Source organism: Hippocampus bargibanti, linkage group LG05 (assembly GCF_051943395.1).
Source record: "Hippocampus bargibanti isolate YZ-2025 linkage group LG05, ASM5194339v1, whole genome shotgun sequence".
NCBI classification, from domain to species: Eukaryota; Metazoa; Chordata; class Actinopteri; order Syngnathiformes; family Syngnathidae; genus Hippocampus; species Hippocampus bargibanti.
Genome location: NC_142738.1, coordinates 25404536 through 25421004, shown reverse-complemented (window position 1 = coordinate 25421004; position 16469 = coordinate 25404536). Strand labels below are relative to the sequence as shown.

The window sequence follows — 16469 nt, the reverse complement described above, 5'->3', positions numbered from 1 at the left end:
ACCATGTCCTTGCTGGCTCAACGCCTAGAGGGGGGTCAACGTACGCCCCCCTGGCGGCCCACTCGGTTTGGAGGGGTGAGCCGAGTGGAACGCTCGGGTGAGAGATGGGTCGAGGATCCAAGAGCGGGGAACCCATTGACGTTCTTCGGGCCCGTAACCCTCCCAATCGACCAGGTATTGCAATCCCCTGCCCATGCGCATTGAGTCCAATATCTCCCGCACGGTGTAGACAGGGTCGCCGTCCAGCATCCGGGGAGGGGGAGGGGGCGCGGGTGCTGGAGCCAGGGGGCTGGTCTCCACCGGCTTGAGGAGGGATACGCGGTGGAGGGATCGTCGTCGCTGCGGGGCGACAACGATCCGCGATGTGTTGGTTTCGGGATGCCGTGCGTGACAGGGCGGCTCTGGTCTCCTTCCACACGCGATGGGCCCGCCTCACTTGGTGTTGGATGGACAGGACCTCCACCTGGCCCTCCTGGGTGGGGAACAGCGGCGGCTGATGACCACAGGCGGACATGAAAGGAGACCGACCTTTGGCTGAGGAGACCAGGGTGCTGTGTGCGTACTCCACCCATGGCAAGTGGAAAGCCCACGACGCAGGACGGTGGAGGCACACACACCGGAGAGCCGCTTCCAGGTCCTGGTTCCTGCGCTCCGTTGGACTGGGGATGGTAGCCAGACGACAAGCTCGCCGACGCCCCTAGGGACCGGCAGAAACGTTTTCATACTTTGGACACAAACTGCGGTCCCTGGTCTGACACGATGTCCGCCGGAATCCCGTGGAGACGGACAACGTGGTTAACCAGGTGTTGGGCCGTCTCGATAGCGGACGGCAACCTAGTTAACGGGATGAAGTGGGCCGACTTGGAGAAGCGGTCCACCACAGTGAGGACGACCGTGTTGCCACGGGAAGGGGGAGGCCTGTGAAGAAGTCCAGGGAAATATGGGACCAGGGTCGGGAGGGGACCGGTAGCGGCTGGAGAAGTACTGTCGGGGTTTGATGGGAGACCTTTCCGCAGGTACAGGCGGGGCATGCCTTCATGAATTCCGTGATGTCCCTCCTGTACTCCGGCCACCAGAACCACTGGCCGATGAGATGGATCGTCCTGTTGACCCCCGGGTGATAGGCGACTCTGGAGGCGTGTCCCCAGTGCAGCACCTCGGTGCATAGAGCAGGGGGGACGAATAGGCGATGCACTGGGCAACCCTTGGGGATAGGGTTACCCCCCTGGGCCTCCTGCACCCTCTTCTCTGCCTCCCACCTCAGGGCGCCCAGGATGTGTTGCGCCGGCAGGATGTTGGCGATGACCTCCTCCTTCTCTGCCGGCTCGTGAATGTGAGATAAGGCGTCAGGCTTGGTGTTCTGCGAACCTGGGCAGTAGGTGAGAGTGAAGTTAAAGCGTGTGAGAAACAGTGACCATCGAGTCTCTTGGCGGACCAAATGGCGGCCAGGTTCTTGTGATGGGTGTAGACGGTGAAGGGGTGTTTGGCCCCTTTGAGCCAGTCTCCACTCCTGCATCGCCAGGATGACCGCCAGCAGTTCTCGGTTCCTCATATAATAGTTGGCTTCTGCGGGGCTTAGCCGGCGGGAGAAGAAGGCGCATGGGTGTCTTAGGCGGGGGCCCTTGAGTGCGACGACCGCCGGGGTTGGCACGATCGCCCCCGCTACCCACCTGCATCGGCTCGGGGAACTCCTCCTGGAGTCGCGCCTGCTCGTCGCCGTCGGGTGTGGTCGTCCTCTGCTTGCTTCCGGGTTCGCCGGACCGCTTAGTACCTTGCTCCCGCTGCCGCTACCGGAGGTGATGGTCCAGGCAGATGACTACATCGATCATCTCGCTGAGGGTGTTGCCAGCGTCGCGGGTGGTCAACTCGGCTTTGAGAGCGCCGCTCAGTCCGCGACGAAACACTCCTCTCAGCGCCCGATCATTGTAGCCACTCCGGACAGCCAGGATGCGGAAGGCGATGGAATTCTCAGCGGCCGAACGCGTTACTTGAACGTAGTCATGGAGGAGTCCCTCAGCCTCGCACTCCGTGACCGGGTGGTGGAACACTTGGCGAAGCTCGGCCACAAAGCCCGGGTAGGAACTGGATAGGTCGGGCTGGGACTCCCGGACGGCCAATACCCAGGACTCGGCCTGGCCCGTGAGCAGGCTGGTGATGAAAGCCACCTTAGCCTCATCGCTAACGAAGGCGGAGGGTTGTTGTTCAAAAACCAGTGAGCACTGCATCAGAAATTGAGCACACCAGACTCACTCAGGTGAGTGAGTCTGGAGAGCAAGGAGGGGAGGGGCGCGCTCCTGGCGCTGAGGAGGATTTGACATAGGGTAGCTGCTGCCTCTCTGTTCTGTTTTGTTATTTTCTGTTTACCCCTCTGCGTGTCTCAGTAAAGCCTCTTTTGAAGTAATTACTGTCTCCATTGAGTATTTTGGATCCAACTCCCCTTTTTGTCCTACGAGACCTGTTGCCACTCCTCGTGTAGACGTGACAGTCGGGAAGGACGCTTTTCTAGAAAGTTATAATCAGCATCTGAAAGATTATTTTATAACATATTTGGAAAGCATTTACCATAATACGTATGCGGAAAATAAACATGGTAACTTTGTACGGTTGCTCTTTAATTGTCTTTACTGTATTTTGTGTTACTTGCATGTACATCTTGTTCAATGAACTTCAAGTCTCTCAGTCTCAGAGACTGCTTGTGGCCCATTTACGACCACTGGTGCAACTTGCTCTGCAGTCTGCAATTTGGAAACCACCCTCGTGTTACCGTGAATGATGCTGTCACCTATCTGATGCATCGTGCTCACTCACATCTGGATAAGACTGTAGAAAACGTGGGGGTCGTGTTTTTTTAAACTGGATGCTGGTGCTGATGCATGAATGCTGTTTACAAGCAGCAAGTTGTTAGACACTATCGACCAATTTGTGGCAGCAAGTGGAATCTACTTTCTCTTGTTTGCTGCGGGAGCAATCTCAGTGCTCTGAATGAAAAATTGATCAATAAACTTACCAAGAAGGCTGGGGACACTGTGGGACACAAGAAGGACACATTTTGAGCGAGTGAGTCAGAGACCACTGAGCAAATCAATCATTAAAATTCTCTCTCTCCGACATGCGACAGTCAATGTGCTTTTTGTCAAACTAACTTTTTCAGTTTCAGTGCCGGAAACTACACTTCAGACCACCTTTTACACCATTTGACATTCATTTATATTGCATACACTGAGTATGAAGTGGATGCACCTGGACACTGCAATAGCAGTGATACATTTTTCACATGAGCAATGAATATTATTCAAATGTGCAATATCTTAGTGCATACGTAATGGCAATAAAGATATAAGAAAACCTTTATTTGTCTCTCACAATGGAGAAATTCCCAATTTATAGCAGCAAAATATATAAATTATATCAAAATTTATTTGAATCATTACATAATTGCATTCATATGTCAATGCAGTAAACCTTAAACTAAGTCCATATTTCTCCTCTCTGTCTGTCTATCTATCTATCTATCTATTTATCTATCTATCTATCTATCTATCTATCTATCTATCTATCTATCTATCTATCTATCTATCTATCTATCTATCTATCTATCTATCTATCTATCTATCTATCTATCTATCTGTCTGTCTGTCTGTCTGTCTGTCTGTCCGTCCGTCCGTCCATCCATCCATCCATCCATCCATCCATCCATCCATCCATCCATCTATCTATCTATCTATCTATCTATCTATCTATCTATCTATCTATCTATCTATCTATCTATCTATCTATCTATCTATCTATCTATCTATCTATCTAATCATCTGATTGAATGGAAAGATATTTCCACATGTAGCTGACACTGTGACGGCAATGTGGAGTGACTCAATCGTGACCTCTGGTCAATGGGTTTGAATCTGCAATTTCTTCTCATAATGACACGGGTTCATTGCAATTATGAACTCGTGTTTGACCGTGTAGTTCAGTATGTCCCTGGCGATTTGAATCCGGGGTGCCCAAAGAGGATGAATCTTAGATTTTAGTTTTAAATTATCTCCTCACAGTGCATTGTTTCCCCCTGGTGGATGCTTTCATCCATCCAACCGTCCGTCTTTTTTAAAAATTGTTGTTTAATATAATAAATGGCACAGTAAATTGGAGGACACTGTGTCCCCCAACACGGTCTAAAATGATGTTAGGGGTTTTTAGTTACACCTTTTACGTATGTATGTACACGGGCATATTTTTTTACCGCTCTCGAATACGCACCTTCAGCAATTTTACGTGACGGATACATACTGCAGCAAGAGCGTTAGAAGGTATCAGTCTCACTTATTGTGGAGTCAATACACGATCTTTTTGGACATTTTTCATGATTGAACTGCATTCCTGTAAAAGTGACATGCTCATTGATCATGAATGTCATGAATGACATTAAGGACGATATTTATGCATCCACTGATATGTTTTTCTTAAAGTTTTGACAATTGTTTTTTTACAAAGCAAAGAACGTGATTAATTTCGAACAGTAACAACTGCATTAACGTTACCCAAATCACCCAGTTTAGGTTAAAGTACATTATTACAACGGTTTTCAACGATGAGTTATTTGCGAGGTATTAAATTGTGCATTCCAATTTATATCACACCACTCTCAACATCAAGGCTAATCTCATGTAAGGACCATCCATTGGCACAAATGGACAGAATAACATCACGTCCAGTGTTTTATGATTCTCCTTAAAATCACATAATCTGGTGGCCACTTGCTAACTTTCACACTGATCACGAGACTTTTGTTCGTGTCTGTTTTCATGACGTCTTCAAAATTAGCTTCGGGTCCGTCGCCATGGTAACAAAACAACCGACGAACGCTGATCCCCTCGCCTTGATTTTCAAGTCGGGTGAGACTTGTATTCTTTCATTTTATTCTTCTTCAACTATGTGTAATATTTTTGTTTTATTTCGCAATGAGTTTTGTGCATTTTTCGGCTGTGACGAGCGATATCTTGTTTGACAGAATCGAAAGAATACGTAATTTATACTGCACCTGGTTAACGGGGAAGCTCCTGTGAAGCTACGGAGAATACCGTAATATTGATTCTGGACGCATATTTGGCTGTACGCAAAATATTAATATGTCTCTTAACATCTTGTGCTCCCATTCCGAAGAAGGTTTGCTAGACGGTTTACTATGGCGAAAGTTATTGTCATATGTATACTTAAAAGTTATCGTTTTACCTTCTGTGACCTAAAAAAACAGTGTTGTAGCAGTTGATATTATCTTTGCAGCCTGGTAGACGAGTGGTTAGCACGCCAGATTCACAGTGAGTGGTCAGTTCAAGACCCGGTCTGGCTCCCCTCTGTGGAGTTTGCATGTCTTCCCAGGCCCCTGCGGTTTCCTCCCACATCCCAGAAACATTCATGACAGGCCGATTGAACTGTAAATTGTCCCTTGGTGTGAATGTGAGTGTGAGTGCGGATGGTTGTTTTTCTCCCTGTGCTCTGTGATTGGCTGGCAACCAATTCAGGGTGTCCTTGGCCTTGTGCCCGAAGAAGACGGCTGGGATAGGCTCCAGCACCCCCCCCCCCCCCCCGTGACCCTACTGAGGATCAAGCAGTCTGGAAAATGGATGGATGATATTATCTTCATACTGTTTGTACTTCCACTGCAGGTGTCGCCTGATGTTGACACACATAAGATGTTGCAGTCGAGAAAACCACGCCTTACAAAAGGGGTCAATGAAATGCGGCCTCCTCGATTCTCTGAAGTACTTGGCCCAAGCACGGCAGACCATCAAAATGTAATGTGACTTGTTAATGAACTAAAAAAAGACACACTACTCTTTTCAATTAACTGATGGACAGTTGTGATATTTTAATCACTAATGCACACATCAACTGCCTTTTCGGGCAAACTCTGTTGATGGTCTGGAATTTAGAATCTGATGACAACAGGTTCTCGGCTTTGTCATCCAATTTTGGGGGAAGGGGAATGAAAAAAGTATGACACACACCCAATTATTTGTGATCAGGACATTCAGACCTTTGGACGCTTATCACATATGCAAACATATATTTTAGAGTCATCTGTTTTTTTTTATTGTATAATATCAAGACTAATGATAACTGAGAAAACATTTGATGTCGTAAAAGATCGTTGACTTGAAGATATTGTGACCATGCGTCGAGTACAAAATTCAGTTATTCTATGAGTACACGCAAATGAGTCCACAATGTACCCCTACTACCCATTCTCATGTCTAAATTCAATTGGGATAGATTGATCGATAATTAGAGAATGGATATACTCTGGGGGCGGCCCGGTAGTCGAGTGGTTAGCACACCGGCTTCACAGTGCAGAGGTCGCCGGTTCGCGTCCCAGTCTGGCCTCCCTGTGTGGAGTTTGGATGTTCTCCCCGGACCCGCGTGGGTTTTCTCCGGGTCCTCCGGTTTCCCCCCACACTCCAAAAACATGCAAGGCAGGCAGATTGACCACTCCAAATTGGCCCGAGGTGTGAGTGTGAGAGTGACTGTTGTATGTCTTTGTGTGCCCTGAGATTGGCTGGCAACCAATTCAGGGTGTCCCCCGCCTCGTGCCCGAAGACAGCTGAGATAGGCTCCAGCAACCCCCGCGACCCTAATGAGGAATAAGCGGTACGGAAAATGAGATGAGATGAGATATACTCTGCAGAGGGTATATTTTTCGGGGGATTACTTTTGAAGATGTTGAGCTGAATGTGAACAAATAGTCCTGCTCATTGTGTCGTTGTCCACATTAAAAAAATATGTACGTATTTACTGTACTTGTGTTTTTGCAGATGCCCCTAGTGGCTATGGATCAGTCTCTTTTTCAGCCTCACCCTCCTGAGTTAGTTTTCCAGAACTTTACTCCTGCACAGTCTTACAAGCTACCTCTGCAGCTTTTCAACAATGACAAGGTGTGTACTTAACTGAGCGGATCCTATAATGTAGCATTTCGTTCCAACAAAGCAGCACGAAAGCAAAAACATTTGTTTTCTGTTTGTTTGTTTTGGCCTGTCAAAAAATAATATCAATAATGCTTGAATGTTTCAATCTGTTTGTTTGATGATGCCTATTTTCATCATGCCTTTGACAATTTGTGCTTGCTTCTTTTGAAGATTTCACGGCATGTCAAGCTGGAGCATCAGGAGTCTGCTTATTTCCACGTTGAAGGTCCAAAGGAGGCAAAAACTAGAGTTGCGGCAGGACTGTCGGTGGGCTTTACAGTCCGCTTCACCCCACAGGAAAACAAGGTACCTTCACTTTCACGTAGATCTTCTTCTTTTCCTTTCGGCTTTTCCCTTGAGGGGTCACCACAGTAAATCATTGTCCTCCATCTTCAGAGTTTTGATTCGGATTGTCTGTCTTGGCTAAGCTTTTACGTCGGATGCCCTTCCTGACACAACCCTCTGTATTTACATTCTGTTAATATAAAGTACTGTCAGTGATGTTCACTCGAAGAGTTAAACATACAGTATAGATTGCCTTTGAGTGCCAGCAGGAGTTTCTATGAAGCCACCCTGCGCCACACCATGCCCCTAGATGGCTCCAATGGGTCACCCTTAGGGGACCCCGAAAGGCCAAGGCATTCCCCTGGTACACGCTCCAACATCCATAAAACAACAGAAACTTAGACTTCAATGAGTGGGCTTTCGATGAACTGGTAGATCGGTAACCAGGCGAGTGATCTCTTTTCATGAAGGTCCGTACCAAGTACTCTCTTTCGCCCCAAGTTAAATCTTCCTTGCCAAGTTGTCAGTTGACAGGCAAATCGGAGTCTATTCACCTCATATTGACCTCTGATTCTCTGTGTTCCAACTGTTACAAGCTGTATGAACACACAAGTTCAAGATCAATCAAGCATGTAACAAAATGACCTTTCAAACATGATACGAAAGGGTTTGCCTATTCTCCAACAAGACTGCTTCAAATGCAACGTCAGAATCAGAAAGCTATTACTAGTCCCACAGTGCCTCTGTGGAGTTTGCATGTCTTCCCAGGCCCCTGCGGTTTCCTCCCACATCCCAGAAACATTCATGACAGGCCGATTGAACTGTAAATTGTCCCTTGGTGTGAATGTGAGTGTGAGTGCGGATGGTTGTTTTTCTCCCTGTGCTCTGTGATTGGCTGGCAACCAATTCAGGGTGTCCTTGGCCTTGTGCCCGAAGAAGACGGCTGGGATAGGCTCCAGCACCCCCCCCCCCCCCCCCGTGACCCTACTGAGGATCAAGCAGTCTGGAAAATGGATGGATGATATTATCTTCATACTGTTTGTACTTCCACTGCAGGTGTCGCCTGATGTTGACACACATAAGATGTTGCAGTCGAGAAAACCACGCCTTACAAAAGGGGTCAATGAAATGCGGCCTCCTCGATTCTCTGAAGTACTTGGCCCAAGCACGGCAGACCATCAAAATGTAATGTGACTTGTTAATGAACTAAAAAAAGACACACTACTCTTTTCAATTAACTGATGGACAGTTGTGATATTTTAATCACTAATGCACACATCAACTGCCTTTTCGGGCAAACTCTGTTGATGGTCTGGAATTTAGAATCTGATGACAACAGGTTCTCGGCTTTGTCATCCAATTTTGGGGGAAGGGGAATGAAAAAAGTATGACACACACCCAATTATTTGTGATCAGGACATTCAGACCTTTGGACGCTTATCACATATGCAAACATACATTTTAGAGTCATCTGTTTTTTTTATTGTATAATATCAAGACTAATGATAACTGAGAAAACATTTGATGTCGTAAAAGATCGTTGACTTGAAGATATTGTGACCATGCGTCGAGTACAAAATTCAGTTATTCTATGATTACACGCAAATGAGTCCACAATGTACCCCTACTACCCATTCTCATGTCTAAATTCAATTGGGATAGATTGATCGATAATTAGAGAATGGATATACTCTGGGGGCGGCCCGGTAGTCGAGTGGTTAGCACACCGGCTTCACAGTGCAGAGGTCGCCGGTTCGCGTCCCGGTCCGGCCTCCCTGTGTGGAGTTTGCATGTTCTCCCCGGACCCGCGTGGGTTTTCTCCCGGTCCTCCGGTTTCCTCCCACACTCCAAAAACATGCATGGCAGGCAGATTGACCACTCCAAATTGGCCCGAGGTGTGAGTGTGAGAGTGACTGTTGTATGTCTTTGTGTGCCCTGAGATTGGCTGGCAACCAATTCAGGGTGTCCCCCGCCTCGTGCCCGAAGACAGCTGAGATAGGCTCCAGCAACCCCCGTGACCCTAATGAGGAATAAGCGGTACGGAAAATGAGATGAGATGAGATATACTCTGCCGAGGGTATATTTTTCGGGGGATTACTTTTGAAGATGTTGAGCTGAATGTGAACAAATAGTCCTGCTCATTGTGTCGTTGTCCACATTTAAAAAATATGTACGTATTTACTGTACTTGTGTTTTTGCAGATGCCCCTAGTGGCTATGGATCAGTCTCTTTTTCAGCCTCACCCTCCTGAGTTAGTTTTCCAGAACTTTACTCCTGCACAGTCTTACAAGCTACCTCTGCAGCTTTTCAACAATGACAAGGTGTGTACTTAACTGAGCGGATCCTATAATGTAGCATTTCGTTCCAACAAAGCAGCACGAAAGCAAAAATATTTGTTTTCTGTTTGTTTGTTTTGGCCTGTCAAAAAATAATATCAATAATGCTTGAATGTTTCAATCTGTTTGTTTGATGATGCCTATTTTCATCATGCCTTTGACAATTTGTGCTTGCTTCTTTTGAAGATTTCACGGCATGTCAAGCTGGAGCATCAGGAGTCTGCTTATTTCCACGTTGAAGGTCCAAAGGAGGCAAAAACTAGAGTTGCGGCAGGACTGTCGGTGGGCTTTACAGTCCGCTTCACCCCACAGGAAAACAAGGTACCTTCACTTTCACGTAGATCTTCTTCTTTTCCTTTCGGCTTTTCCCTTGAGGGGTCACCACAGTAAATCATTGTCCTCCATCTTCAGAGTTTTGATTCGGATTGTCTGTCTTGGCTAAGCTTTTACGTCGGATGCCCTTCCTGACACAACCCTCTGTATTTACATTCTGTTAATATAAAGTACTGTCAGTGATGTTCACTCGAAGAGTTAAACATACAGTATAGATTGCCTTTGAGTGCCAGCAGGAGTTTCTATGAAGCCACCCTGCGCCACACCATGCCCCTAGATGGCTCCAATGGGTCACCCTTAGGGGACCCCGAAAGGCCAAGGCATTCCCCTGGTACACGCTCCAACATCCATAAAACAACAGAAACTTAGACTTCAATGAGTGGGCTTTCGATGAACTGGTAGATCGGTAACCAGGCGAGTGATCTCTTTTCATGAAGGTCCGTACCAAGTACTCTCTTTCGCCCCAAGTTAAATCTTCCTTGCCAAGTTGTCAGTTGACAGGCAAATCGGAGTCTATTCACCTCATATTGACCTCTGATTCTCTGTGTTCCAACTGTTACAAGCTGTATGAACACACAAGTTCAAGATCAATCAAGCATGTAACAAAATGACCTTTCAAACATGATACGAAAGGGTTTGCCTATTCTCCAACAAGACTGCTTCAAACGTCAGAATCAGAAAGCTATTACTAGTCCCACAGTGGGTAAATTTCCAATTGTAAAAAAACAGTCATATTTGTTTACACTGCATATCAAAGTCAAAGTCAAAGTCAGCTTTATTGTCAAATATGCTAATATGCATGACATACAGCACAGATGAAATTACTGTCCTCTCAGACCCAGCATGCAAGGCACTTATAATTCCTTAACAAACATAAACATGAAAACTCCAATTTGCCGGGAGAGGGGAGCCGCTGCGGATATTGTTCACCTTCATAATCAACAAATAATTTGTGGACCTCAGCCAACTCATGTCATTCCAATATGATTTCAAATCATAATCTGCACTGGTAACAGATCAGAAATCAGTCAGTGTGTGTCTGATTTCACATCATTGCTACTTTCTAACAATGCGTTCTTAACTTTTCTTGACAGGACTACCACCATACTCTATTGTTTGTGACAGAGCGGGAGCACTTTGAGGTGCCCATCCGTGCTATTGGCCCAAGAGCCAGTTTGAACTTCCGCGATGAGTTACATTTGCCCGAATGCCTTGTGAAAGCCTCCACTCAGAGGACTCAGCTTGTACGCAATCTTGGTGACCGTATAGCCATCTTCAAATTACAGACACAGAGGTGACGACTGAATTGATATTTAAATTGTGATCCACACCGAAAATTTGATATCTGAAAAATATATACTGTATTTTCCGGTGTATAAGGCGCACCCAAAAGCTTTTATTTTCTTCAAAAAATGACCCTGCGCCTCATACACAGGTGTATCTTCTATGTGAAGTAATATTGAGCCACAACTGGTCTCGTAACTACTGTCAGCATCTGACTCAATTTCCCCCTGTAGAAGTAGTGTGTACCCCAGCCTCTACTGTAGCACCTTATAATGTGGTGTGCCTTATATTTGGAAATATTTTATCTATTTATATATTATATTTGGAAAACATTTTTCATTCATTTAAGGTACACCTTATATGGCAAAAGTTTGAAATTACACCATTCATTGGGGGTGCACCTTATACTCCAGTGCGCCTTATACACAGGAAAATACGGTATAAATAACTAAAAAATAACGGTGGCCCGGTAGACAAGTGGTTAGCATGCCGGTTCACAGTGTAGATGTCGTGAGTTCAAGACCCCGTCCAGCCTCCTTGTGTCGAGTTTGCGTGTTCTCCCCTGGCCGGCGTGGATTTGCTCTGGGTCCGCCGGTTTCCTCCGACATTTCAAAAACATCCATGGCAGGCTGATTGAACACTCCAAATTGTCCCGAAGTGTGAGTGTGAGCGCAGATGTTATTTGTCTCTGTATGTCCTGCGATTGGCTGCCAACTAATTCAGGGTGTTCCCCGGCTAGTGCCCAAAGACGGCTGGGATAGGCTCCAGCACCCAGCGCGACCCTAACGAGTAATATAAGCGGTACGGATAATGGATGGATGGAAATAAAAAATGCAACAATCAGTAGAAACATTTCTATTCAGACCTGTAAAGTCAATTTAGCAGCCCAAAGTTGAATTAGAATTGCAATGACATTTTTCTTCAGGGTGCAGGCTACCACTTTCACCTTATTTGGATAAGTACAAAAAATAACACATTTCTTGACATTCCGATCTTCCCTCAGCCACCGTGATTATACCAAGCTAATTCTATACTTGTATTGCACATCCAATAGGAGGCAGGCAGTGGCTCATCCATGTATAGCACCACACCTTGACGTTGATTTCAGCAAACCTAAAAAGACCCTATTGTAAAGGACAAACCTGTTTTATGGGAACTAAGCAAAATATTTTGATTGATGACTAAATTAATATAATTTTTACTTTTTTTCAAATCATTTAAACTTACCTATTGTTTTTTATCACTGCATTAATTGCACCAATTGCAGAGCTAAAATGTCATGATGTACATTGATGGTTAGCCTAAAAGGATTTTGGCATCTGAAATTATGCTCGCATATTGCTGTGTTATTGCTACCTTTCTGCCCATGCACACCTCGAGATAAGTTGAAGTGTAAACATGTCAGGTAATGCAAAAGTTAGCCGCATGTGATTTTGCTGTATTTCTATTTCAGTCCCTTTTCGGTCACACCCTTCTCTGGGACTCTTGATATTGGCGAGAGCATGCAAATCACCGTGGCTTTCAACCCAATGACTGCAGGAGACCACCGTCAGGATCTGTTGCTCCACTATGATACTGGTACAATATGTGGAATTCATATTAAATAACGTAAGCTGTGTAAGATTATCTGGGGTTTTTGTCAATTCAAGTATATTGCACATTCATGTTTTTGTGGAAGAAAAAGAACATCTCACTGGCCTATGTAATTCATTTGAACTTTAAAGTGCTTCAAAATATAATTAGAACTTAGCAGACTCATGGCAGTGTTATGTACTTTTGTTTTTATCCTATGGTGGCAAAAGTGAGACCAAAACCCCTTGTGTATTTTTTGGATTGGATTGGATTGGATTGGATTTGCCTTTATTAGTCTCGCGGTGGAGAAATTTACATTTCACAGCAGCAAAGTTATGAAAGAAATGAAAGTACAAAAGCAAAATACAGGAGCTGCTGGAAAGGCAGCCACTCTCGCGGCGCCGTCTTGAACGTTTTTAAACTCTTTATTTATTTTCATTGGCTATTGTTGTGTTGCCACGTCGGGTGTTTACCTCGGTTTTCAGTATTTCATCTAGAACTGCTTTATACAACAAATATGGTGCAGAAAGTGCTCAAGATTGAATGCCTGTGTCATTTGCGTTGTTTCACATTATTTACAATACATTACAATACAATATATTTATTTTGTTTGTTTTTGTTGTTTTGACTTAAAGATGGCGCGGTGAGAGTGGCTGCCTTTAAAGCAGCTCCTGTATTTTGTTTTTCTACTTCTTCCTTTCCTTTCCTGAAATGAAAGGTTCTATACTGCTAGACAAATACAGTAAAGGCTAATTCATTCCAATCCTTTTCCTTTACTTAGGTGAAGATGTGCACATCAGCCTCCATGGTTCCTGTGTGGAGCTGAAGCTCAAGCTTATCCCTGAACTCCTTACTTTGGAAAAGACCTACATATCATTGTCCAACACACATACGGTGTCACTCACCAATAATAGTGATACCACTCTTAAATACTGCTGGACAACATGGGCAAGCCAATCGGAAGAGAACCAGTGAGTCTATTTTGCTTCTGATTTTCATGCACTTCCACAATAAAAAAAATTGAATCCACAAAGCATATCTTCACAGTCATGCAAATTTATAGAAAGCAGTTACTTTTCAGGCAAATTCTCTCTCTGTTGCTTGTTGTGACTCTTTGTTTTGCCTTCCCTTGTCCTACAACTCCAGGGATTGTGCAGTACCTGAGTTGCAGCAGAATGTGGCTTCACATTTGCTTGTTCCTCGCCAGTCTCACCCCACAGTTGATCATCGGCCGGGCCTCCTCACTCTCTCAAGAGGGTGCATAACAGTTGAACCAGCAGTGTGTTTGGGACTTCTTCTTACTAAAATGTTGTTTTTTTTAAATTATCCCATCACTTTTGAAAATATGGGTCTCAAAAAGACATTGTGATGCATTTTTAATGATGAAGACAAGAATTGTAAAATTATAAATACACAAGAAAATGGTTGCATCCAAATAATGTAGGTGTTGGGACTTCTTAATGTCACGGTAGGGTATATAGTACTTCTAAAGTAACCTCAAGTAGTCAGCCTTGGGTCGTTTTTAATACCTTCAGTCTTCATAAAAAAAAAAAAAAAAAAAAAAAAAAAAGTCACATCTGCCTTTTTTGCCTTGATTCTAAAGTGTCATTTCTCCCATTTCTTTAACATTGCACAGTTGGGAGAAATATGGCCGAATACCACAGCACGTTTCACTGTTGTCTTCAAACCCGATGAAGCCAAACTATACCAAGAAACCATATATTGTGATGTCACAGGTAAGTGCTTGCCTGGAAGTCACTACAAATGAAATGACAGCTCATCTTTATCGGACTACTGGTTTAACTTGGAATGTTGACCATTATGGGAGATTGAAATACCATTCTGCTTCATATGGGGATACACAATTGTATGACATGATATATACTTACTTTGCAGTTGCCATACACATAGCAATACCTTTTATAATTTGACTTAATTGTGATATTAAAGCCCATTGATTAAATTTATTTTTCTTGGGTGAAGGAATTTAAATCTGCCCTCCGCTTAGTCTCGTGTACTGTATTTCTAAGTGAAATTGTGTTACATACAATGCAAGTAAAAAGAAACCCCACGTGTTGTTTGCTTTACTCTGACTCATTTGGGTGGTTTGTGCTGAAAATACATCCCTATACTTGTTACTTTGTACTTTTAGGCCAAAAATCTCGCATCCCTCTGATCGTCACGGGTGAGGGTTTGGGACCTGCAATGCAGATCAACTGTAACCTAATGGAAATGAAAAACATATTCATAGGCCACACTGTCTCTTACGAGGTAAGACTTGACGAGAAAAATATCGACCAATTTGTGAATGCATTTCAAGTAAATGTCATAATCTCTTTTGGATTTGTGCAGGTGCAGCTGTCAAACAATGGGCTGATTGATGCCCCTTTTGACTTTTCAAGCCCTAAAACCACTTTTGGTCAATTTTTCTCCTTCACTCCCAAAAAAGGCCTCGTTTGCGCTGGGGCTGGCCATGTGGTTAAAGTGACTTTCCACAGTAACATTTTGGGATATTTCTCTGAGGGCTTACTGCTAACTGTCACTGGGCAGCCTCAACCACTTATTCTTATCTTCAGGTAAACTTAGAATGAAGTACCTTTCTCACGGTCACAAAGACATAATGACTTTGATAGTGAAAATGATTTTAATATTGTAGTTAAAGTACGTCGTTTGATTGTCCACCTTTGGAGCATCACAACTCTGATTTTCAAACTTTTGTTATTGCTATTTTTTTCACATATTTATATGATTTGATGACCTATAATTGTGTTTTCTGTTTCAGGGGCTGTGTTATTGGGCCCACATTTAACTTCAGTGTTTCAGAACTCAATTTTGGAGATATTTCCTTCGGTTAGTCTATCTCAACAAGATATTCCATGTTGAAGGACACATTTTTTCCCCCACAGTTACAGGAATACATTTTTTAAGTGTCATAAAAAAATGAAATCACATCTGTGACATGATCTTGCCAAATTACACCACGAATCAGGAATTTTGGTCCAATTTTCAAGTTCTGTTTTGAGACTTTCTCAAATAAGCCCATTTTGATGTGGCAGTGTGCCCTCTTGCAGCACTGTGTGCAACGCAAGTACAGCGTGAGTGAGGCTGTGAAAGGGCACCCCTTCTTCAATGTGAAAAACAACTATTGACTGTTTTTAAGTGATTGACCTCTCACTGCAGAATCAAGCTTTTATGACCATGGCAACTGTGCATGGAGCTACGAAGTTCAACAAGGCTAATAGACAAACAGTAGAGGCACAGGAACAATGGAGGCACTGGGGGTATAACCCCACCTTCTCTGTTTTTGGCCTGCCTATTTTCGCAGCTTCATGTTTATTTATGCATGTACGTACGTACGTATGTATGTATGTATGTATGTATGTATGTATGTATGTATGTATGTATGTCTCTGTATGTATGTATGTATGTATGTATGTATGTATGTATGTATGTATGTATGTATGTATGTATGTAGGATGTATGTATGTACGTACGTACATATATACGTATGTAAGTATTTATGTATGTATGTATTTATGTATTTATTTATTTATTTATTTATTTATTTATACATTTATTTATTTATTTATTTATTTTATTTATTTATTTATTTATTTATTTATTTATTTATTTATTTATTTATTGGATTTGGATTGGATTTGCCTTTATTAGTCTCGCAGTGGAGAAATTTACATTTCACAGC

At 43.8% G+C, this 16469-nt stretch overlaps 1 protein-coding gene across 1 annotated transcript in view; it reads left to right on the top strand.

Moving 5' to 3' along the window:
* Positions 1–8324: 8324 nt before the first annotated feature.
* hydin (HYDIN axonemal central pair apparatus protein) overlaps positions 8325–16469 on the top strand; it is a 73321-nt gene continuing 65176 nt past the window's right edge. The window contains 11 exon segments of the mRNA XM_088997454.1: positions 8325–8426; positions 9443–9562; positions 9764–9898; positions 11005–11204; positions 12648–12772; positions 13548–13737; positions 13913–14045; positions 14403–14502; positions 14919–15037; positions 15119–15342; positions 15549–15616. Coding sequence (XP_088853580.1) covers positions 8325–8426; positions 9443–9562; positions 9764–9898; positions 11005–11204; positions 12648–12772; positions 13548–13737; positions 13913–14045; positions 14403–14502; positions 14919–15037; positions 15119–15342; positions 15549–15616 — 1516 coding nt within the window.